The sequence below is a fragment of the Aspergillus piperis genome (genome assembly GCF_003184755.1).
Source record: "Aspergillus piperis CBS 112811 unplaced genomic scaffold BO85scaffold_2, whole genome shotgun sequence".
In the NCBI taxonomy this organism is placed as follows: Eukaryota; Fungi; Ascomycota; class Eurotiomycetes; order Eurotiales; family Aspergillaceae; genus Aspergillus; species Aspergillus piperis.
In genome coordinates this window covers 1489208-1511234 of record NW_020291592.1, presented here as the reverse complement: position 1 = coordinate 1511234, position 22027 = coordinate 1489208, and the positions used below count along the sequence as shown (strand labels likewise).

The 22027-nt window shown below is 51.3% G+C and overlaps 7 protein-coding genes across 7 annotated transcripts; 5 read left to right on the top strand and 2 right to left on the bottom strand.

Moving 5' to 3' along the window:
- Positions 1 to 4930, bottom strand: BO85DRAFT_122360 (uncharacterized protein). Its single transcript, XM_025653923.1, has 5 exons — positions 3104 to 4930; positions 1773 to 3037; positions 1595 to 1717; positions 1335 to 1537; positions 1 to 1278 (listed from the first exon to the last, which is right to left on the bottom strand). The coding sequence occupies exons 1-5, from the start codon at positions 4638 to 4640 to the stop codon at positions 153 to 155; spliced, it is 4254 nt and encodes a 1417-aa protein (XP_025519897.1). The 5' UTR covers positions 4641 to 4930; the 3' UTR covers positions 1 to 152.
- A 3617-nt stretch (positions 4931 to 8547) lies between these two features.
- Positions 8548 to 10281, top strand: BO85DRAFT_501565 (MFS transporter; the record flags this gene model as incomplete). Its single annotated transcript, XM_025664175.1, has 4 exons — positions 8548 to 9329; positions 9391 to 9624; positions 9684 to 9931; positions 9998 to 10281. The coding sequence occupies 4 exons, from the start codon at positions 8548 to 8550 to the stop codon at positions 10279 to 10281; spliced, it is 1548 nt and encodes a 515-aa protein (XP_025519896.1).
- Positions 10282 to 11598: 1317 nt separating this feature from the next.
- On the top strand, positions 11599 to 13248 carry BO85DRAFT_501564 (kynurenine 3-monooxygenase; the record flags this gene model as incomplete). Its single annotated transcript, XM_025664174.1, has 4 exons — positions 11599 to 11707; positions 11785 to 11999; positions 12085 to 12459; positions 12520 to 13248. The coding sequence occupies 4 exons, from the start codon at positions 11599 to 11601 to the stop codon at positions 13246 to 13248; spliced, it is 1428 nt and encodes a 475-aa protein (XP_025519895.1).
- A 729-nt stretch (positions 13249 to 13977) lies between these two features.
- On the top strand, positions 13978 to 17046 carry kexB (kexin kexB). The gene is made up of 2 exons (XM_025664852.1): positions 13978 to 16069; positions 16121 to 17046. Exons 1-2 carry the CDS (start codon positions 14307 to 14309, stop codon positions 16887 to 16889), a joined length of 2532 nt encoding a protein of 843 aa, XP_025519894.1. The 5' UTR covers positions 13978 to 14306; the 3' UTR covers positions 16890 to 17046.
- Positions 17047 to 17395: 349 nt separating this feature from the next.
- Positions 17396 to 18946, top strand: BO85DRAFT_362490 (sorting nexin-4; the record flags this gene model as incomplete). Its single annotated transcript, XM_025655633.1, has 2 exons — positions 17396 to 17689; positions 17765 to 18946. 2 exons carry the CDS (start codon positions 17396 to 17398, stop codon positions 18944 to 18946), a joined length of 1476 nt encoding a protein of 491 aa, XP_025519893.1.
- A 135-nt stretch (positions 18947 to 19081) lies between these two features.
- BO85DRAFT_122311 (uncharacterized protein) lies at positions 19082 to 19774 on the bottom strand. Its single transcript, XM_025653922.1, has 2 exons — positions 19461 to 19774; positions 19082 to 19351 (listed from the first exon to the last, which is right to left on the bottom strand). Exons 1-2 carry the CDS (start codon positions 19692 to 19694, stop codon positions 19217 to 19219), a joined length of 369 nt encoding a protein of 122 aa, XP_025519892.1. The 5' UTR covers positions 19695 to 19774; the 3' UTR covers positions 19082 to 19216.
- A 290-nt stretch (positions 19775 to 20064) lies between these two features.
- BO85DRAFT_516520 (putative ubiquinone biosynthesis monooxgenase (Coq6)) lies at positions 20065 to 22027 on the top strand. The gene is made up of 2 exons (XM_025664851.1): positions 20065 to 20455; positions 20514 to 22027. The coding sequence occupies exons 1-2, from the start codon at positions 20275 to 20277 to the stop codon at positions 21872 to 21874; spliced, it is 1542 nt and encodes a 513-aa protein (XP_025519891.1). The 5' UTR covers positions 20065 to 20274; the 3' UTR covers positions 21875 to 22027.

Here is a 22027-nt window from a genome sequence, read left to right as displayed (position 1 = left end):
TATGTCATTTAGTTATCAATGGAAAGGGTCGGGAATAGCATCAGATCACATCATTGTCATATATGAACAAGAATAAATAAAGAATACATTATTCAGTCGTCACTCGTGGAATCATATCACTCATCATAAAGCATCTCGAACCTCTCTCCCTTCTATTTGGATCGCCCAAACCACTTTTTCCGTTTAGGCACCTCCTTATTCTCTTCTTCTCCTCCCCCCATTCCCATCTCTCCCGCATCCGGACTCACAGGCACCAGTGTCTCCGGCGGCAACACGCCTCCTTGAGCAATCTCGAACCTCGCTCGCACATCATCTTCGTCATCAAACCCATCGTCCTCGTCTTCCTCATCCGTCATGCCCTGCTCGACGTCGGTATCTTCCACCGGCGCTTTGTCGGCCTTCTTGCGTCGCACTCCCAGCCATTTCTTCCACCCTTTCGGCACTGATGCCGCAGGCGGATCGTACTCCATGTCTTCGTAGCGTAGAATTGGCACGAGCAACTTGTATGGCGTCGTGATCCCCGCCGGATCCTTGGGGTTTAGCTCGAGATTAAGCGTGATAGCCAGGCCACCTTCCAGATTGATCAACGCCCCGAGCCCATCATCACCCCGTTTGGACTTCTGACTGAGGTTGGTGGGTCGTCGCAGGAACGGGCCGGGCTTGGGTTCACCTGCATCATCTGTGTCTGCGGTCGGGAAAGCCCCGTCCATGCTCATCCGACGCGCAGGTGGTGCCTCTCCCAGATTGAAATCTTTGGTGGGAGGCGGGCCCCGAAGGGAGAGTCGTCGCAGGAGCCCGGTCCGGGGAGGCTTCTCCCCGCGAGTGAGAGACAATGTTCTCTTGAGCTTGGCGGGTCGGGGTTCTTCCTCAGCTGGGGCATCGGGCGGCGTTCCGGGTGGCGTGGTGCCTATCAATCGGTCAGACACCGAAGCGTCATGCAGGTCTCGTCTTAAGACGCCATAATAAATGTGGGGCAACTTACCAGGCTTGTACTCCCGAATAGAACACCAATTTCGGCGTGGGAGCAACCGTTTGTTGTTCCGGGGCTTGTTATTCACATCATGGGTAAAGATGGGAACCATATCTTCGTCCGTGTTGGTGTCCATATGATGCACGCGGTTGCGCTTGTTGAGCATGTCGGATATCATCTCCGTCTCGGGCATGTCAGCGATTGCTGAAGATATGACGTTTGGCATGTATCGATAGTCTCGGTCTTTGGGCACGTCCAACTTGGGATTGGAGTAAAACTGGCCGATCGCCGCCAGATGCACGTCGCCGCTGGAAACAGTCTTGGTTAGTTATATCCTGCACTGCAGGGGCAGACTAGCTCTTACCTTAGAATGGTCACCCGGACGGATTTCTCTGCCGCAAGGTCCTGAAGGTCCTCGATCAGATATGTCCGCTCAGCCTTGTGCCGCTTAGAGGTCCAGTGATCATCGAAGATCTCGACTTTGGCGCCATTCTTGTTCACAAAACCGCCGAAAAGCCCTGCTTTTCCAAGCGACTTCCGGCTGTTGAGGATATTCTTGACCATGGCCTGCGAAGATATTAGCATAGCGCGAGGGGGATTAGACAGGAGTCAGTGACATACCACTCGTGGATACGCCAGGGGGATGCCCAGGGACACAATCAAGTGTCGGGTTTCGTTTCGAACTATCTCCTGGTGGCATCTATCCCAGATCAATTCACCAGTTTCTTCCGAAATAATCTCGTCGGTCTGGCGGTTCGCTGTTAGCATCAAAGTAGTACCTAACGTGCCGTTGAATACTTACCATTCGTTCTGTTCGGCAATCCAAACCGAGGAAAGCTACTCCGTCACCCAGCGACATGAACAGATGCCGACTGCGTTGATTGATATAAGGTCCTGGCTTGGCACCAAGCAGCCAGCTAGGCTCCTCAGTTTCAGTTTCTTCCGGGACACTATGATGCTGGAAAAGCAAGTAGTACTTGAACGCAATATTGCCTAGTCCCGAGATGACGGGCGAGTTCATGAATTCCTCCGGGTAGGAGCCGAATCCCTCGATGATCTCGTGGTCATTCCACATATTGACCATAGGGATCTGGGAGTTGGCGAGGGAGAACAATCCTTGCGAGAACCAAGAGGCATAATTCTCCAGGTAGAAGTCTTCCAGTTCTGCCTTGAACTCTGCAGTAAAGGGCGCCTCGTATTTCTCGCCCAGATTCTTGATCTTGACCCATTCCTGGAAGTGGGCGGTTTCCGCAATTACCTTGTCATTGAAAATCTGATCGCCACCACCAATCATGACGTGGAAAGGACGAGTCTGGTGCTCATTCAGGACATCTCGCCAGAGAGGGTCTGGGCCGCTGAGCTTGTTAGAGTCTACCGCGGGGCTGAATCCATTGCCGGTATGGAACATAATGTTCATTGACTGTCCCCTGGCTGGCACCCAAAAGCCTAGAGCCGGTCCATGATTCAGACGGTACGCGACCCGCTGCTGAGTCGGGCCCAACTCAATCTCAATGTTGAATTTCCAGAACGTGACGTCCCGTCCGGGATCAGCATAGAGACGAGCGCCTGTGATTTCCTTGTAGCTTCCAGCAGTCTCTCCGTCCATGGAGTGGATGCGATTGGCCGGGACCGGCTGTTTGACACCTTCACTGCTATAGTCCATAATACTGGGGGACAATTCAAAGATTCCGTCGTCATTTTCAACAAATGACAGATCTTCTCCTTCCGCAGTATGCTCTACAGGCTTGACATACAGAGGTCGTCCGTCCCGGCCCAACTTCATCAATCCTGCGGTTGGGTCAACGTACTCGGGTGCCAGTTGAGAATCTTCCCCTCCTACCTGGACGGGCGGAGGAGCAAGAAGGTCCATGGGCTGAGCAAACACCCTCAACGTTGGACGCGGCTCATAGGAGGAGAGTGAGTCTTGTGTAACGATTAGGACACTGCCTCTCCAGGTCTCCTTGTTAAATGGCCCATTGGGACCATCAATTCGGACCCGCTTCAAGCCAGCGTAGCGGAGCAGAGGTCCGCTTTGTAAGAAGATTGATGGCTGAAAGCGCTTGTTACCTGTATAGAATGCGTGGTTAGCAATCAGATAGCCTTGATTTGATAATCTAGTTTCTTGCTGCTTACTTGTTGGCTTCTGAGCTGACGGCTTCTGGGCAAAGCTGTTGGGCAGGGCCCGACTGAGTCTGCGGTTGCTGCTTTCGCCAGTTTCCCACCAGGCCTTACTCCGATCGGCATCAAAACGTTGGAAGTCGAAATCAGAGGCTCCCAACCTAGCTATAGCTGCAGTCCTCCATTCAGAGAGAGGAGGCGGCGTTGGCGGGGGCACGTTAAACGAGACCTTGGGCTTGGACGGCACATTTGTCTCCGCTGGAGCAGAAGGCATTATTGGGTTGTTCACATCCAGTCCACTGTCTACGCTAGGCTTGGCAGGTGCTGTTCCAGTAGGATTCTTTAACACTCCCTGCTGGGTAGTCGGTCCTTGCATAGAAGGCCCCCTCTCCGGGATAAGTTGTGGGGACGACTTAGTTTGATAAGCCGCCGGGTTGGCAACTGGTGGCGCACGGGTGCTGGGCTGAATTGGAACGGCCTTCCTGGCCGGGACAGTCATTCTAGATTGATCAGGAAACGCCGAGTCGGGAGCTGAAGAACTAGGTGGATACGGTTGTGCATCTCGTTGTTTGCCCTGATTCATTGCTCGCGGGCCCATCGGTGGTCCTTGCGGAGGGTGGCTCACAGATACCGTTCGCCTCGGAGCGGTGCCGGTTCGTGCCATCGGCCCGTCTGGCCGACCCCCATTGAAGTCCTGAATCTCGTCAAAAGCGCGCTCTGCGGCGTCTTGTGAAGGTGGCATTCGGCTGCGAGGCGGCCTGGCTCTTTCGGAAGATTCTGGCCCTTCGGGGCTGTATCCAGTGTGTCCTTCAGAAGCCGCATGCCGATGATGCGATCGCTTTGCTCCCTGTGCCGGTCTTGGCTCGGCCATTCGTCCAGGGACTGCTCTCTTATCCACGCTCTCTAGTGATTCAGAAGGCTGCGCCATTGCTGTTGCACGACTTTCGGTCTGCCGTTTCATCCGTTCCCTCAGTTTCATTTCAGCCTCTAGAGCGCGTGCCCGCTTCTCCTCCTTGCTCGCACCCGTATAAGTGGTCTCGAGCTTTTGGAGCGGCGAGCGATCGGATGCCCAGTCCCGTCGCTGTTCGGTTGCAGAGCGGACCGTGCTCGACCGACTTACTGGGGATGGCTGACTATTTGAGGATAAAGAGGCCTTGTGTGCCTCAGCGCCGTGCTTATCAGCTCTCGTGGCCGATGATTTCGAGCGCTTTTCAGACCATACTGGGCGGTCCGGCGTTGGGAGATTCTCTCCTTCTTCCATGTTGTCTTCTGGATACACGTCTCTCCTGTAGCTTTTGCTTCTGGTAGAATATGAGCGCGACCTATGGTGGCTTTGAATCCTGCTAGAATTGGCTGGATAGGGCGGCGGTGGCCTTGAATTGTTGGGGTTGGCGTAAAAGTCGTTATCCTCGTAGTAATCCGGCGCAGCGGACTTCACGACATGGGACGGCTGTCTTTTGTGCGACGGGGCTGTATAAATACCATTGGTGGGCGCCTGCTGCAGATACGTGGGAGCTTCCGTGGGAGGGGCGGGGAAGCGATCTGTAGCCATGTTTGCGGTGTAACTCGCAGCAAACGCAGCAAATGTGTTACTAGCAGCTCCGCTTGTTCAAGGAGGCTCTGGCCAGCGAATGAATTCAAGGCGTGTTTCGGATCGGTGTTAGTCCTTCGTTGGTCCAGTTGATACGTAGTCACTGTGGCGCATTCAACTGGTCCACTTGAAACAATTACCCCGTGAAATAGTGGCGATGGAAGTATATGATTGTAATTGATTCAAATTGATGAGATCCCGGAGTGACGCCTCGATTAGTAGTATAGCATTGCAGTTGAAGGCAGTGTTGGCAAAGTATGCACTGCAGGTGGCGGAAGCCTAGTAGTAGGCCTGCCTTGGTACTGGTAGTTTTCCTCACGTTTCGGGGTATATAAGTCGGAGATAATATAAGTACTATGCAGTATAACTACAGATCTGCCGGTGGAGTAAACAATCGGGATACCCGCTAAGCAAAGGGGCCGACGAAACAATCGGGAGGTGAAAGAATGGAAGAAAGGGAATGTGAGGAATGTAGGTAGAGGGAGGGGAGAGGACGAAGAGGAGAAGAAAGAAAAAAAAAATGGAGCACGGGGCAGAGGGCAATGCCCAACGAAAGGCGTAATGCTAATATACGATGGGGATGGGGATTTGATCGATCGGAGGGGAGATGTCAATCTAAACCGGTGGCTGGTAAAAAGCCCAGCCCTCTCTCTTCTTCTCTTCTCTCTAACTCGCCTGTTTCATCTTCTCTGCGGGGGCGTCCACCCATGAGCTCTGCCAGGTACACACTGACTCGGCCGTTTTTCTTCCCGCTATATCTTTTTCTATTATTGTCTTATGGATCGTCATTGTGAGGATATTTGTGAGTTTTCGTTGGGCAGGTGTGTGGTCAAATTACTGCCGTCAACGTCGCCCCGTCTGCCACCTCAAAATGCCTCGTGTACATGTTGGACAGTGTTGTCAGTCTAGCCAGCCGTGAAGAAAATTATTGACAATGGATCTCCTCTGTCACACCTACTTGTCACCCAACATCGTGGTGAGAGTTAAGCAAGGAATGGAGGAGGGAAGTATATTGTGCAGCCTAGACACTTGCATCATATCATGGCTGTGCGGGTGTTGCACGCGCTTGGCAAGAAACACCTTACTGGAACCACCACCATTGGATGGCTGAGCTCATTGCCCAAATCCAACGCTCGAGCGGCACTAATACTTGAACCTCAATGGCTACATGTGTGACTAACAGGTGTAGTTCAATTCTCTGGCTGTCTGAACTCTCAGGTTGTTATGCCAGTGTTGTCTCCCTTGTGTTGTTCATGGCTTGCTCTGTCACATGACCCAGTATATCGGTTTTACCGAATGGGGTAATCCAGAACGCTCTGGCACTCCAACCTCATACATCATCAGCACGCCTTGTAAGAGCCCTCGTACTAAGGATTAAGTATATACTAGTCTGCAGTGACACGGGTAATTTTTTTTCGATGTTTGCCAGTGTTGAACCGAGTAAGAGGCATAGATCACCAGAATGGAAACGAGCTGATTTTCTTGTCGACAACAAGGCGATATAGGACTAATATATCGAACTCTATGTTTGGCAAGTAGCAAGTCCCTTTATAGATGCCGAAGCGGCTGATGAGAACAGAAGAGAATCTCCGATCATTGTGGACTGCGAAACGCGGGTAGGTGGCACATACATAGTCTTAAGCTGTAACATGAAGCAATCAGGCATGCAGTACTCCCTGGATAAGGAGTCAGATTAGCACAAATACATTCTTTTCGCGACCAGGTAACACACTGAGATAATCATGCGACCGAAAGTTTGAACCTGAATATTCAGGCATTGTGCTGCTCAAAAAGTTATTTGTCTGACCATCTTGGGGTTTCGATCCACTACATTGAGGGCAGGTGTTAGCAACTTGTGCAGGGGGTAGAAGTTAGCATATAGCGAAGAGGAACCGTTGAGAAGGTCTTTGTCCTTAGGGCACTGGAATCTTCAAAAGCATATGTTCGACTCTTTCCCGCCCCCCTCCTGCCCTGTGGTATGTTTCAAGGTTCCTCGCCAGAGATCGGGTGTGTTTTGCTATTAGGTCGCACGCTCCGATACAGCCTTATTGACACGATATGGTGACTTGATCAGACCATAAAAGAATGACTGGCCATATGCACAATCCCATAAAGGCGGTTTCGTCTGCGAATAGAGGCAAAACCCTCCGAGGTACAGGTGGCATCTTTATAAACTAGTCTCGTCGTCAGATTTGATGGCTAGATACAAAATGGTCTGCTTGCTTTTTTCGCTTCATGGATCAGTGAGTATATTAACCATTTAGATAGATGGTTCGGGTTGAGGAAGGCTGTTAGAAGATATATGTCGGAGCTCTTAGAAAGGGAATGGGTTTGGATAGCTCTAGGCCAGTGTTTGAACATTTAGGTCTACCGTGAATCCTATTGAAAACATAAAACCCGTAGACTGGAGCTTTAAGGGGCCAAGAATAGCAAAGTAAATATATAAATAGTAAGGGAGCTTCATAGTGAGAAACCTGAAATAGGTTTCGCATAGCAAGGAAGTTATATAATTAAAGAGGTGTTCATATGTCACATGAGTGTGGTGCATGAGCAGAACAACACACTAGGCGAAGAGGAAGCATATGGATTGGGGTAATGGAGCGGTGTGGGAGCCATCTCAAGCCAGAAGTGATTAGAGTGGAAAGCAAAAGCAGATCTTGCCTTTAGTGAATACAAGAAAGTAATGGAAATTCCCAAGACGGTCATTATCGGATACATCACATGTATAATCTTGTTCGCGCGGGACTTCCCACAGTCTTGCCGAGACGCTTCATGCTACTATTCCACCCATGCATCGTCCAGGCTTCCGTGTACCTACAGTAAGGACATGTTCCTATCGTGCAGCTAGGGTGGACTACCTATAAAATATACTCTATTAAAAGCCTAAGATTCGTTGCATATCAATAATTGGATGATGGGTTACCCCTACGACGAATGAATTTAGTCGCTCATCTGCTCGTTGTACTTGACTTATAGTTTCTCCCTGTGATCCTCCTTGGTGTGTAGATGCAACGAAAGAACAAAGTGGTCGAAGAGGAAGAACACGGAGGACCGAGTTCTTTCCATGTATGATGGCTCTTTCGAAGATATATATGCACGGGTGATCATATGCATTGTCCCGGGGAGTAAGTGCTAGTTGAGGCAATCGCTATTAACGGAAACGCTCTCTCTCATTTCTTGAATGGCCACGTCAGCACGCGGGAGCATCAATGCCTATAGTGTAATGAAAAGACGGGCGAGAAATGTTCGAGAAAACAGAGAGCTTCTCCGGCGGAGGAGCTGGACAGATTAATCTCTATTGAGCCTCTGTAGTTCTGTTCCGCGCTCTGTTGGTTCAGTTTGTCATACGCGCTGATAAATTAGTTAACTAATCGAGCCTTGGGCAGGGACAGTTCTACTAGCAATAGTGTTATCTAACCACGGAAAGAGTCCCGCGGTGGAGTCCAAAATTGCTTATCAGCGATAACCCTAAAAGTCAGCCTTGTTATACTACTGCATATTATAGCAACCCCTAGCAGAAACGCCAGCTGGTGGATCCTTCGTCTATGGAAGGATTCATGTACACTCATCCAAAGCGGAAAAGAACCCGACCTGATTACAAAAGAATCAAAAGGACAATATGTCAGCACGCTTGTAGAGCTCAACTTGTTATGCTTACTTGTCAATTAATAGCTGAATATCACTGCAATAGTGACTGTCTCAAATTCAGACTAAGCTCCGAACAGCCTAGCCCATCATTGATCTCATTAAAACAGTTTTGAACAAGTTTTGAACTGTTATCTCTGGTGGCGGTCGCTGGATGACAGCTGCTCTATCTGGCAATCTCCAGACAATTCCAAGACTGAATACATCTGGGAAGGAACACACAATGCAGCCAGAAGGAGAAAAGAACAGATACAAGCCAGGTGATGTCGATACGACATCGTCCGAAAGCACACCCGACGATGAAGCAGTCCTCGCACAAACAGCCGTTTCATCCAAGCCCTTCAGCACTACACGCGCGAATCTCACTATTGTCAGTCTCACGGGCGTCAGCTTCCTCAATACTATGGGATCAGGCATCCTGACCGTGGCCCTCCCACAAATGGCGATCGACCTTCATCTAGACGAAGATATCCTACTATGGCCCGCATCAGTCTACGCGCTCGCAGCGGGTTGCACTCTGCTGCTCTTCGGCTCCATTGCGGATGCAGTGGGTGACAAAATAATATGGATAACTGGGAGTATTCTGTATGCAATATTCACGCTGGCCTGCGGCTTTGCACAAACGGGGAATCAGCTCATCGCGTTTCGGACTCTTCTGGGTCTTTGCATCGCAATGTGCTTGCCCTCTGCAGTTAGCCTAATGACGCGCAGTTGCCCCTCGGGAATAAGGCGAAACATTGGATTTGCATCAATGGGAATGGGGCAGCCTTTAGGCTATTCATTGGGGCTCATCCTTGGTGGTGTGTTCGTTGACACGATCGGATGGCGCTATGGATATTATATCAGTGCTATCATCAATGCTGTCCTATCGGCCACGGCTACCTGGGCGCTGCCCGCCGTTAACAAACCCCACGGAGAACCGTGGCATCGGCGCATGGCAAAGATTGACTGGATTGGGGCAGTCATCATTAGTGTCTCGCTGGCATTGCTGTGTTTCGTGATGGCGTAGGTGTTCCCTCACTCTCCCGCGTTCGACTCTGTCTTGCTAAAGTAATGTGTCCTGCAGTGAACTCTCCGGAAGTTATCGAAACATTCGCACAGGATACGTCATTGCCCTCCTTGTTGTTTCACTGGTGCTCATTCCTGCATTCATTGCCTGGATGAATTGGCGACAACGAAAGGGTCAGCCCGCCCTCATTCCCAACAGTATATGGCGTAACACCACATTTACCTCGACATGCATCATCGTGTTCTTTACCTGGGCTGTTTTCAATGCCTTCCAATACTTTTCGTCGCTCTAGTAAGTTAACATTCTATTCTACAAGGAGGCTATGGCAGGTGGCTGACGAGTATGGGCAGTTTCCAAAACATCCAGCATCATTCTGCTCTCATCTCGGCCGTGATGTTTCTACCCTTGGTGATCGTCGGGGCGCTCACGAATATTGTCACGGGCTACGTGGTGGATAAAGTTGAGGTACGAACATTAGTCTTTGTATCTGCCTGCATCAGCACTATCTCTGCTCTGTTGATGGCATTGGTCAAACCGAGCTGGGGATACTGGCGGGGGCCGTTCGTGGGGATGCTTCTGAGCCCACTTCATCCAGATGGTAAGTTCAGAATGAACATGACGGCTGAATGAAGCGAACCACTCTGATTCACTAATCGGGAAATAGTTCTTTTTACCGTCTCAAACCTTATAATCTCGCAAGCTTATCCGGGAGAGAATCAAGGGCTGGCTGGGGCCGTGTTTAATGCCGTCTCACAGATTGGTAACTCCGTCGGACTAGCCGTTAGCGCTGTTATTGCTGGATCTGTTACGGCACACTCGGACGGCAGTTTGTTGAAAGGCTACGAAGCGGCCTATTGGCTCATGTTCGCAGCCATGATCGTAGTCTGTTTTGTCAGTTTTGTGGGACTGCGGTCCGGCGGGAAGGTGGGCAGCAAAAAGGAGGAGTAGAATCTTCTGTAACCTATCATGACGATCCTAAATCCTATAAGCCCTAACACTTCGGAGCCACCAGATTCCGGATCCCTTATCTCCAGCAAACTATAGGATGAAACGACTGTTGTAGTTCTGGCCTCTTACAGCAGGAACGAGGCGGTTTAATGCGCTTTTTTAGCGGTCACGTCATGATATTAGCCCGGTCCAGACGGGCAAGACTGTCTCTAGCCAGAAAATGCCGACGGAGATGCGTAGGAGATGCTTATGGAAGCGGGATTGCGCCGGCGATCCTTCATCTAGTGGTGGCCATTGCAGAGAATTACTGTAGAACCCTGACTGAGTATATTTCTGCTTATTGCTCTTTTTGCTTTCTTTGGGCACATCTCCGCCTCACGTCAGACATGCACTGCCAACCCATCCTACAATATCCAAGTGTAGCCAATTGGGTGATGTCTGGATCGCCGAAAGACGATAACGATCTCGTTGAGTATACCGTCCAACAGACCGTAACGTCTCGTTCACTTCCCAGTGGTCTTTCCGATGAATTGCCAAGAGATATTATATTGGAAATGCTTATTATTAGACGTCCTTTGCTGCCTGGACTGCAAGTCGAGAACCCGCATTCAACCGGCATACAGACCCTCGATAAATATACCGCTTCATGCATGTGAGAACTCACACATCCTTGAAGTCCGGGACTTCGAGGGAATTTCCATACTTGTACTACATTCATGGAAACTGTTATACTTTTCTTCTCGAAGTATGTGATCTTAAGTAGGTGCACAGGTACTAAGTTTGGTTTCTGCATAAATGTCAATATCCTGGGTCTCCGATCAGCCACGCAACGTATACATCGTCTAATAGTCTGACCCTGTCCAGCTCCCAAAGGCATTTGGCCCCAAGACAAAGCTTGCAAGTATCCACTAGGCTCTATTTTGGAGGGCCCCCAATTCTGGCCTTTCTTTTCCATCCTGAAGGATGCCAGTAGCAGATTCCTACGGCTCCAGATCAGGCCAATGAAGTCAGCGGTTCCATGCTGGAGTGGCCAATCGATCAACATTGCTCTATGGACAGTTAACTTCCGAAGGGACTCATCGGAATAGTGTCATATACTTTCGCTCAATCAGGATCCACCGGTAAATGTATCATGCCAGGACTGCGTTATAACTCCGAATCTGGTAAGAGGCGGTCTACGTTGGAGAATTGGTTGCACCTTTTGGATATAAAAGGGTACCACGATGCCCTTTTTCAGAATGCTAGTATTATCAGGGCGTCTCCCCAATCTATTCGTCTACTCTTCTGTGAGAAAGGCCTTATTGTACTTAGAATACTATGTCTTCATACAAGGTTGTTATTGTCGGGGGTGGCCCGGTTGGGGCGTTGGCGGGATTATATGCGGCTCAGCGAGGCTTTCAAGTGGAAATTTATGAGATGAGGGACGGTGCGTCTGCCTTACATTCTGCGCCTCTGATGCACTTCCCAGTGACATTCTCTTCTAACGGATGGTTGTACATGTAGAGTACAGTCAAGTCCAGACAGCAACTTCCTTCTCTGCCAAGAGTATCAGTCTAACGCTGTCCGAACGAGGCATCAAGGCTTTACGGCATAGCCAATGCAGGGGTCTGGCAGAGAGGATTCTATCGACAACTGTTCCCGTCTATGGTCGAATGGTACACAGCAAGTCCAAGACGCGACTAACTACCAGGAGAATTGCCTATGATGTTCATGGACAGGTATGTCAGAACCCTCTTCAGTTACTCCTTTCCTTTCTCTATTCCTTTTAGACAACCAGTCTGACAAATGCTCATCTTTATGTAGGCTCTTTATGCTATTAGCCGCTCTGAGATTAACCAAAACCTGCTTGAGGAGCTGTCTGCCTTCCCAAATGTTCGCATATTCTACAAGCACAGGCTCAATGGCTTGGACATGAAGCAGAAGTGTGCCACTTTCCAAGACATATCTCGCCCCCTGGAGCCCAGCCATGAAACCAAGTTTGACCTACTGATTGGTGCTGATGGTGCTCACTCTACAACCCGCTTCTTTCTGTCCCGCTATGCCAAAATCAACATTAACCAGAAGTGGGAAGACATCTTCTGGTGTGAGCTTACCATCCCTGCGGGGCATGCTCTTCCAATGGACTGTCTGCACATGTGGCCCCAGCGTGACTTTATGCTGTTTGCCTGTCCGGATAAGGTATGCATGCTCCACAAGTTCTATCATCAAGCAATGTTATGTTATACTGACCCTCCCTAGGAAGGAACATTGACTTGCAATCTGTTCGCTCCGGAGAAAGTGTTTCTGGAACTGAAGTCCTCTGGGAGGATTGCAGAGTTCTTCGAGAAGAACTTTCCTGGTATCACACCAGACCTCATCCCCACCGACAATCTCCAGAAACAATTCAAGTCCAACCTTCATCACCCCATGATCGACATCCGATGCTCACCGTATCACTACCAGGACTCATGTGTCCTTATTGGTGATGCTGCGCATGCTATGGTCCCCTTCTACGGTCAAGGCATGAACACCGGCTTCGAGGATGTCCGAATCCTGTTCGAGGACTTCCTCGACCAACGAAGGAATTTCCCTTCCTGGAAGGACAACCTCTCCTTGAGTTATGCGATGCAACAAAAAGAGCTACCCGACACCCCGCAAGCGATTGTGGAAGACTACCTTGAGCAGTACACCAAGTATCGCCAGCCGGATGTCCACATCATAAATGAATTGGCGTTGCAAAACTACAAGGAACTACGACAAGGCGTGTTCAAGATGTCTTACCATATCCGTAAGCATATTGAAGAGTTTCTGAGTCTTCATGCCCCGCAGCTTGGGTGGGCGACGCAGTACCGGCTGGTGGCGTTTGAAACGATGCGATATACCGATGTTTTGCGACAGGTCCGAAGACAGGGAATGATCTTGAGTGCTGTGGCGTGGAGCTGCCTGGTGCTCTTTCTCCTTTTGTGTCTTTTTTCGCTTCACCTGTAAGAAGCGAAGTATTGGTAATGAATTTGGTTTGTGCATATAGTCTGTGGTATAAGTGGGTAAAAGCTTGGACATAGTGTAATTAAGTGTCAGTTATTGATTATTGTTTGATTGAAGTTTACACACTAAAGCGATACGAACCCTAATGTCACTTCTGCTGTTCCTGAACATGAAATGTTTAGCATTCTCAGGAAAAGCTTTTCATACCCCAATTATATGTTACTTTGGTTGGAATATTGAGTATACTATCACTATTGAGGGCGATGTTGTGTAGATTCTCGCTGGGAATCAGACATGGTTCAACTTTAGGTTCAGTTTAAAGTATATAATCGAAACTTAAGTTTGGGACGGTTTTCATTCAAGACCGACTAACCACTAATGCGGGGGTTGACCTCATAAGGTCTATCAATTATACCTATATAAAGCACTAGTACCACCACGATGCAATAATCTTGAGATAAATGATTGTCCTCATGCATTAATAGGCGTCCCACCACCTGCATCTCCATAGTCCATACATACTACATACAGTAACTATGCAATGTGACCGGGACTGGAATAACATGATCTCCGATCTAACGGGGCCAAAAGGGGCAGCCAAGATCTGCTAGACTCAATAGAGTTAGTGGCAGACCATCTGAGGCGGTGATCCCTTTTGGGAGAGGAAAGGGCAAAAAAGTGGATCGGCGAAAGGCAAGTTGGAGTCGGGAGTTTGGTCTGCCGCCCCAGGGCCGCGTATTAGTCTAGCTGCTCTCTCTATTCATTCGGGCCAACTCGTCAACTCTCTCCCTCGCTTTCATTCAAAATTCCATTATTTCTCGTATCATCTTGCCATTCTTGCCACTTTCGGTCTCTATTATTGCTTTTGATCCTCGGTATCGTTTTTCCATCTGGGTGGCGCTCCTACAGACCGACACATACCTGGCCGACTTTCCTTGCGTCTGCCTGTACCCCGGGTCCCGCCTCATACCCAGTACGTGTTGGTCCATGGCAAGCCTCCTACTTGGCCTGATCACATCGTCCTGAGAGTGAGAGTTCACCCAACCTCTCCCCCCCAAACGATGCGTCTTACAGGTGGTGTCGCTGCGGCTCTGGGCCTTTGCGCTGCTGCCTCCGCTTCTCTCCATCCTCATCGTTCCTACGAGACACATGATTACTTCGCTCTACACCTTGACGAATCCGCCTCGCCGGCCGACGTCGCTCAACGTTTAGGTGCTCGCCACGAAGGCCCCGTCGGAGAATTACCTTCACATCATACCTTTTCGATACCCCGTGAGAACAGTGACGATGTCCATGCGCTGCTGGATCAATTGCGCGATCGTCGGAGGTTACGCCGTCGCTCCGGAGACGACGCCGCTGTCCTTCCCTCCTTGTTCGGGCGAGACGAAGGTCTAAGTGGTATTCTTTGGTCTGAGAAGCTGGCCCCCCAGAGGAAACTTCATAAGCGAGTGGCGCCGACGGGATATACTGCCAGATCGCCTGTGAACACTCAGAGTGATCCTCAAGCGCTTGCGGCGCAAAAACGCATTGCCTCGGAATTGGGCCTAGCGGACCCTATTTTCGGCGAACAATGGCATTTGTTCAATACCGTTCAGCTGGGTCATGATCTTAACGTGACGGGAATCTGGCTGGAGGGTATTACGGGGCAGGGTGTCACGACGGCTATTGTCGATGATGGTTTGGACATGTACAGCAACGATCTTAGGCCGAACTATTTTGCGGCGGGGTCTTACGACTATAACGACAAAGTACCGGAGCCGAGGCCGCGCTTGAGCGACGACCGCCACGGTACTAGATGTGCGGGTGAAATCGGTGCGGCGAAGAACGACGTGTGCGGGGTTGGTGTTGCGTATGATAGTCGCATTGCTGGTATTCGGATTCTTTCTGCACCCATTGACGATACGGATGAGGCTGCGGCTATCAACTACGCTTACCAGGAGAACGATATTTACTCGTGTTCCTGGGGTCCTTACGATGATGGAGCTACAATGGAGGCTCCGGGAACCCTGATCAAGCGGGCCATGGTCAATGGTATTCAAAATGGTCGGGGTGGAAAAGGCTCGGTTTTTGTGTTTGCGGCTGGTAACGGTGCCATTCATGATGACAACTGTAACTTTGACGGTTACACCAACAGTATCTACAGCATCACGGTGGGTGCCATTGATCGGGAGGGTAACCATCCTCCGTACTCAGAATCCTGCTCAGCACAACTGGTGGTTGCCTACAGCAGTGGCGCGAGTGATGCAATTCATACCACGGACGTCGGCACAGACAAGTGCTCGAGTACTCATGGTGGAACTTCGGCGGCCGGCCCGCTCGCTGCGGGGACTGTGGCGCTGGCCCTCAGTGTTCGGCCGGAACTCACCTGGCGTGATGTCCAATATTTGATGATTGAGGCGGCAGTGCCGGTTCATGAAGACGATGGAAGCTGGCAAGACACTAAGAACGGAAAGAAGTTCAGCCATGACTGGGGATACGGCAAGGTAGATACCTGGACGCTTGTGCAACAGGCAAAGACCTGGGATCTGGTGAAGCCCCAAGCTTGGCTCCATTCCCCCTGGCAGCGGGTTGAGCATGAGATTCCACAGGGCGAGCAGGGCCTGGCCAGTTCGTATGAGGTGACGGAGGATATGTTGAAGGGTGCCAATCTGGAACGGCTGGAGCATGTCACGGTCACCATGAATGTTAACCACACCCGCCGAGGCGATCTCAGCGTGGAGTTGCGGAGCCCTGACGGCAGGGTCAGTCACCTCAGTACGCCCCGGCGGCCGGATAATCAAGAGGTGGGCTATGTTGACTGGACTTTTATGAGCGTTGCTCATTGGTAAGTATTTTTTCCACTCGGTTGTCGGTCTTCATGCTAATATTCATCTAGGGGCGAGTCCGGAATTGGCAAATGGACTGTGATTGTCAAGGACACCAATGTCAACGAGCATACTGGACAGTTCATTGACTGGCGACTCAACTTGTGGGGCGAGGCGATTGACGCAGCCGAGCAGCCTCTTCACCCCATGCCTACTGAACATGATGACGACCACAGCTACGAAGAAGGAAACGTGGCTACCACGAGCATTAGCGCCGTCCCCACGAAAACCGAGCTGTCTGACAAGCCCACTGGTGGCGTTGATCGCCCGGTGAACGTTAAGCCAACAACATCCGCGATGCCGACAGGTAGTCTGACGGATCCCATCGATGATGAAGAACTCGAGAAGACCCCTACGGCTGAGGCAAGCTCAACAGCAAGCCCTTCTCCGACCTCTGCGTCAGATAGTTTCCTGCCTTCCTTCTTTCCCACGTTCGGTGCCTCCAAGCGAACGCAAGCCTGGATTTACGCCGCGATCGGCTCCATCATTGTCTTCTGCATTGGTCTGGGCGTCTACTTCCATGTGCAACGCCGTAAACGCCTTCGCAACGACAGTCGGGATGACTATGACTTCGAGATGATCGAAGACGAGGATGAGCTGCAGGCGATGAACGGACGGGCGGACCGTTCACGTCGCCGAGGTGGCGAGCTGTACAATGCTTTTGCGGGCGAGAGCGACGAGGAACCGTTGTTCAGTGATGAGGATGATGAACCATATCGGGATCGGGGGATTAGCGGCGAACAAGAACGGGAGGGGGATGGGGAGCATTCTCGGAGATGACGGGCAAGTAGATGAGGGTTGATCTTATTTCGGACAGTGTTTCTAACTCGTTGGATGACCTGCGTTTGAACTATATTCCTGCTGTGTATGCTGCATAGAGAAAGCGTGTATATACCATGTATGTGTGCACCATCTTAAATCATTCATTTATTGATTTAGCTATTCTTCATCTGCCGTAGTATCTAGTGGTGGTGATCTCCGGAGTAGAACCAAAGGAACACTAAATTAAGGGTCTTGGCGATGACGCTTCCCGTCGCTGCTTTTGACTTCCTCCGCATCTCTCGTCTCTCCTGCTGTTGACCGCCCGCCAACCAACCTCCATCTCCTCACTCCTCCCACCTTATCCTGCTGTCCTGCTTCTAGAACCCTCAGATTAATCTAAAAACCGGCTTTTCCTAGCTCCACGTACTGTACCTCGCACTGATCCCCATCTCCACCCACTCCAACGCTACCGATCTAGCCTTCTCTGCCGGCTCCAGGCGGCAGGCAACCCAACCACCCCCTCGATGGATCAGCACGACGACTTTGACAGCGTCTCGTGGAGGCATGACCCGGACAGTGATCTCTCGCGACCTACGACTTCCGGGACAGATACAGAGGAACAGGAACCATACACTCACGATGTCAATGGCAAACGGAGGATGAGCAACGCTGAAGAGAGCCCCCAGGCTGGGCCACTGGCGGATGCCGTCGACCTGGCGGGTATCGGCGACGGTGTGCTAGAGTGCCGGGTAGATTCGCCGTTGAAAGAGAATGATGGGACAAAAGACGCTTATATTTCATATCTGGTTACTACTACGGTGGGTTGTCTGCCTTCAGTGGTCTCGGAATGGAGACGAGTGTGTAGTTGCAGTGTTCGCTGACCAGAACTGTAGACCGATTTCAAGTCCTTCCAGAAACCCGAATTCACCGTGCGACGCAGATTCACCGATTTCTATTTCCTATACAAGACGCTTTATCGCGAATACCCTGCCTGTGCCGTCCCGCCGTTGCCGGATAAGCATAAGATGGAGTATGTCCGCGGCGATCGGTTCGGACCCGAGTTTACCACCCGACGGGCATGGTCTCTACATCGCTTCTTGAAACGGCTTACGCTGCATCCCGTGCTTCGGCGCGCGCCGTTGCTGGCTATCTTCTTGGAATCTCCCGACTGGAATGCACACATGCGGTTGCGGTCCACGCGCAACTCGACCAGCACCTCGGACGGCAGCGGGGTTCCTGGGATCTTTGACAACTTTACCGACACCTTTGTCAACGCTTTCACTAAGGTGCACAAGCCGGATAAGCGGTTTATTGAAGTGCGGGAGAAGGCGGATAAACTGGATGAGGACCTCAATCATGTGGAGAAGATTGTAGCCCGGGTGGCTCGGCGAGAATCGGATCTCGAGGCAGACTATAATGACCTGGCTACGCAGTTCCGCAAACTAGTGCCCCTAGAACCGGAGGTGGAGGTCCCCTTACAAGTCTTTGCAGCCTCGGTAGAGGAGACGGGGCGCGGGCTCAAGACGCTCAAGGATCACACCGATCAGAATTATCTGGGGTCGCTGCGGGATATGGAGGCGTACATTGTCTCGCTTAAAGCCCTCCTCAAGACGCGCGAGCAGAAACAGCTCGACTTCGAAGCGCTGGTCGACTATCGAAACAAGGCGGTGGCGGAGCGGGACTCCCTCGCCTCTAACCCCTCTTCCTACTATGCCTCCAACCCGCTGACCTCTTCCCCGGCCTCTTTCATCCGGTCCAAGATGGAGGACATGCGGGGTGTTGATCACGAGCAATCGCGACGCGAGCGGGTGCGGAAGTTGGAGCTCCGCATCGACGAGCTCACGCGCGAGGTCGAGTCGGCTAAAACAACGTCGGAGATGTTCGACGAGGAAGTTGTGCGCGAGGTGGCAGACTTCGAGCGCATCAAGGCCGTAGAGTTCCGGGATACGCTTGGAGCGTTGGCCGAGAAGCAGATCGAGTTCTACCAGGGAGTACTGAATACCTGGGAACGATTTGTGGCTGAGATGGAGGGAGACTTGGAAGAAGAGCATGACCCAGGCATGGAGGAGAGGTGATAACTTTTACTACTACTACAACCACCATTGCTACATTTAGGTACTACTGATTATGACACTGTGATATCGCACTAGCCATGTTTTCTTTTTGTTCGCTTCATGAGGGTTTTGATTCTCTATTACCATTACGGAAGGAGACTGTTGCTTCATGAATGAAATAATCATCACGACGTTGCACTTTTCTCTCTGTCTTTCTTTCCACCTCTTACTCGCCCATTAGAACCCTTCCATTCATCCATCATCCTCAGACACCATGACCATAATGCCCAATCAATTCCCCACCAACCTCTCTCTAACCCTCTGACTCTCCGCCCACTCCAAATCAAGGGGACTCGGATCCCTCTGCGCATTAGGGTCCACCACCGCCGGATCCAGCGCGCGAGTCGTATGTCTTCGCACGATATTCTACCACAGGGATACCCCTAATATCAGATACACCCTGGCGCAAGCACACAAACCCAACAAACACATAGTAGATAAAAAATCATGCAATGAAATCAGGTATGGTACTAACCTCCCTATACACCTGATTCGGCGTCTTGCTTTTATTCTTGTCCTTGCGGGTATCATCACCATCATCCCCGGACATTAGATGGAGGTAGACTTCATGATCGTAGTCGATTCTTTGCGATGATGGGTGGGCGAAGTTGGCGGATAGATGGGGTCTTTCTTCTTGTGTTTGGGATTGGGATTGGGATTGGGATTGGGATTTGGGGTTTTTGGTGGTAGTGGTGTTGTTTGAGGACATCTTTCCTTTTTTCCTTTCTCGGTATGTATAGTATGGTAGTAGGGCTGTTATGTGAGTGAAATGATAGATATTAAAGTTGGAGAGTGAAAGATTCAATTGAGTTGTAGGGCTGTGTCTGGTACTAATATACTTTAAGGTTCTTCAGGATTTTACTAGTTATCTATTTTTCTTTTTCTTTTTTAGCTTGCTTGAAGGGGGTGTTTTGCCTTTCTGCAGTAGTGGAATTGGAATGGGTGCATTGTGGCGGAGTGAGTGCATGGTGGCAGTGGCAGTGAGAGTGAGAGTGAGATTTGGAGTCAGGGGGGGAATAGATGGCATGTTGCATTTTGTGGAAATTTGATGGTATGCTGAGATATGTATTTCTTGGATTGATTATTATGCAGGAGAAAAGTTAGTATTTGGGGCGGAGAATGAGTAGTTGCTTGGGGGTTGAATGATGACTGACTTGATACTTGGTAGTTGATGGATGCGGAATGATGTTTGCTCTGTTTGCTTTAGTATCTGGTGATGGCTTCACTTTCCCTTCCACTTCCGGCTTCTCGCTCTCTCTTCCCCGCTGTTCACTGCCCCATCTCTCATCATGCGTCCTCTCTCTCGGACGGCTCTCCGTCCCTACGTTTGCCCGTCTTGTCAATTGGGCCGTCTTCCTGCCCGCAGGAGATATGCCTCCCACTCGCCCTCTAACGCTACGGCACCCGAGATCTACGATGTCGTCTGCGTCGGCGGTGGTCCTGCCGGTCTAGGCCTGCTGGCTGCACTTCGTATGCTGCTCCAATGCGCTGTATACATTCAATTGGTGTCTCTAACTGACTTCTCTAGGGGCTAATCCCACCACCTCAAAGCTGAAAGTCGCCCTGGTCGAAACTCAAGACCTGAACAAAGCCCGCTCGTGGTCCCTCGATGCGCAGAACTACTCCAACCGCGTCAGCAGCCTGACTCCCTCCTCCGTCTCGTTCCTGAAGAAGATCGGCGCCTGGGATCACCTTGACACATCCCGCGCTCAGCCCTACCAGGAGATGCAAGTTTGGGATGGCGAAACCGGCTCGCGCATCTCCTTCGACTGGTCCATGGAGACCTCTCCGTTCGAAGACCTCCGCACCGTCGCGACCATGACCGAGAACTCCAACCTCGTTCGCGCCCTCCTCTCCCGCATCGCAGCCTCCGGGGATGACAACCTCTCCCTCTTCTCCAACAGCACCGTCTCCTCCATCACCAATGGCACCGATACCCCCGACGGCCCCGATCTCTCCGCCTGGCCCGTCCTCTCCATCACACCCACCAATACCACCACCACCACCCAACCGCCCACCCGCATTGCCGCGCGCCTCCTCGTCGGCGCAGACGGCATCAACAGTCCTGTCCGCCGCTTCGCCGACATCGCCACAGACGGATGGGACTACAACCGACACGGCATCGTCGCGAGCCTCTCCCTCGCCGACCTAGACCCGGCTCCGTTCCCTCTCGGAATGAGAACCGCCTACCAGCGCTTCCTCCCCTCCCTAGGCGGACCCATCGCCCTACTCCCCCTCCCCAACAACAACGCAACGCTCGTCTGGTCCACGACCGTCGAAAACGCCGCCTACCTCAAATCCCTCTCCCCGAAGGCCTTCATCTCCATGGTCAACGCCGCCTTCCGCCTCTCCATGACCGACCTCCAATACATGCTGCGCATGGAACGCCCCTCCTCTACTACAACCGAGAACCCCTACGAAGACGAACTCACCTGGCGCCTCCAACACACCCCGCAGCCCTCCCACCTCCCACCCATGGTCACAGGCGTCCAGGAAGGCAGCGTGGCCTCCTTCCCCCTCCGCTTCCGCCACGCCTCCACCTACGTCTCTCCCCGCGTGGCTCTCGTCGGCGATGCCGCGCACGTCATCCACCCGCTCGCCGGTCAGGGCTTGAACCTGGGTCTGGGCGACGTGGCGTCCCTGGCGCAGACGATCGAGTACGCCGTGCACCATGGTATGGACGTGGGTGATTTACTCACCCTCGAGCGGTACGCATGGGATCGGTACGGCACGAATGCGAAGATCGGCGGTGCTTGTGATGTCCTGCATAAGTTGTACAATGTCCCGGGTAATGGACCTGTGGCGTGGGCGCGCAGTCTGGGACTGGATGTGATAGATCGGGTGCCGTTTGTTAAGGGGTTGTTGATGAAGGGGGCTGAGGGGTCGTAAATCTGAACCTATGTGTTTATAATGAGGTATAGGGAGGGGTATGTATATTATTATTTTTTTTTCTTTAGCAGTACTTCAATCATTTGTTCAAGTGTATGATATGACTAGTACATGTGTGCAGTATATCAATTCTAGACTCCAGACTACTTACTA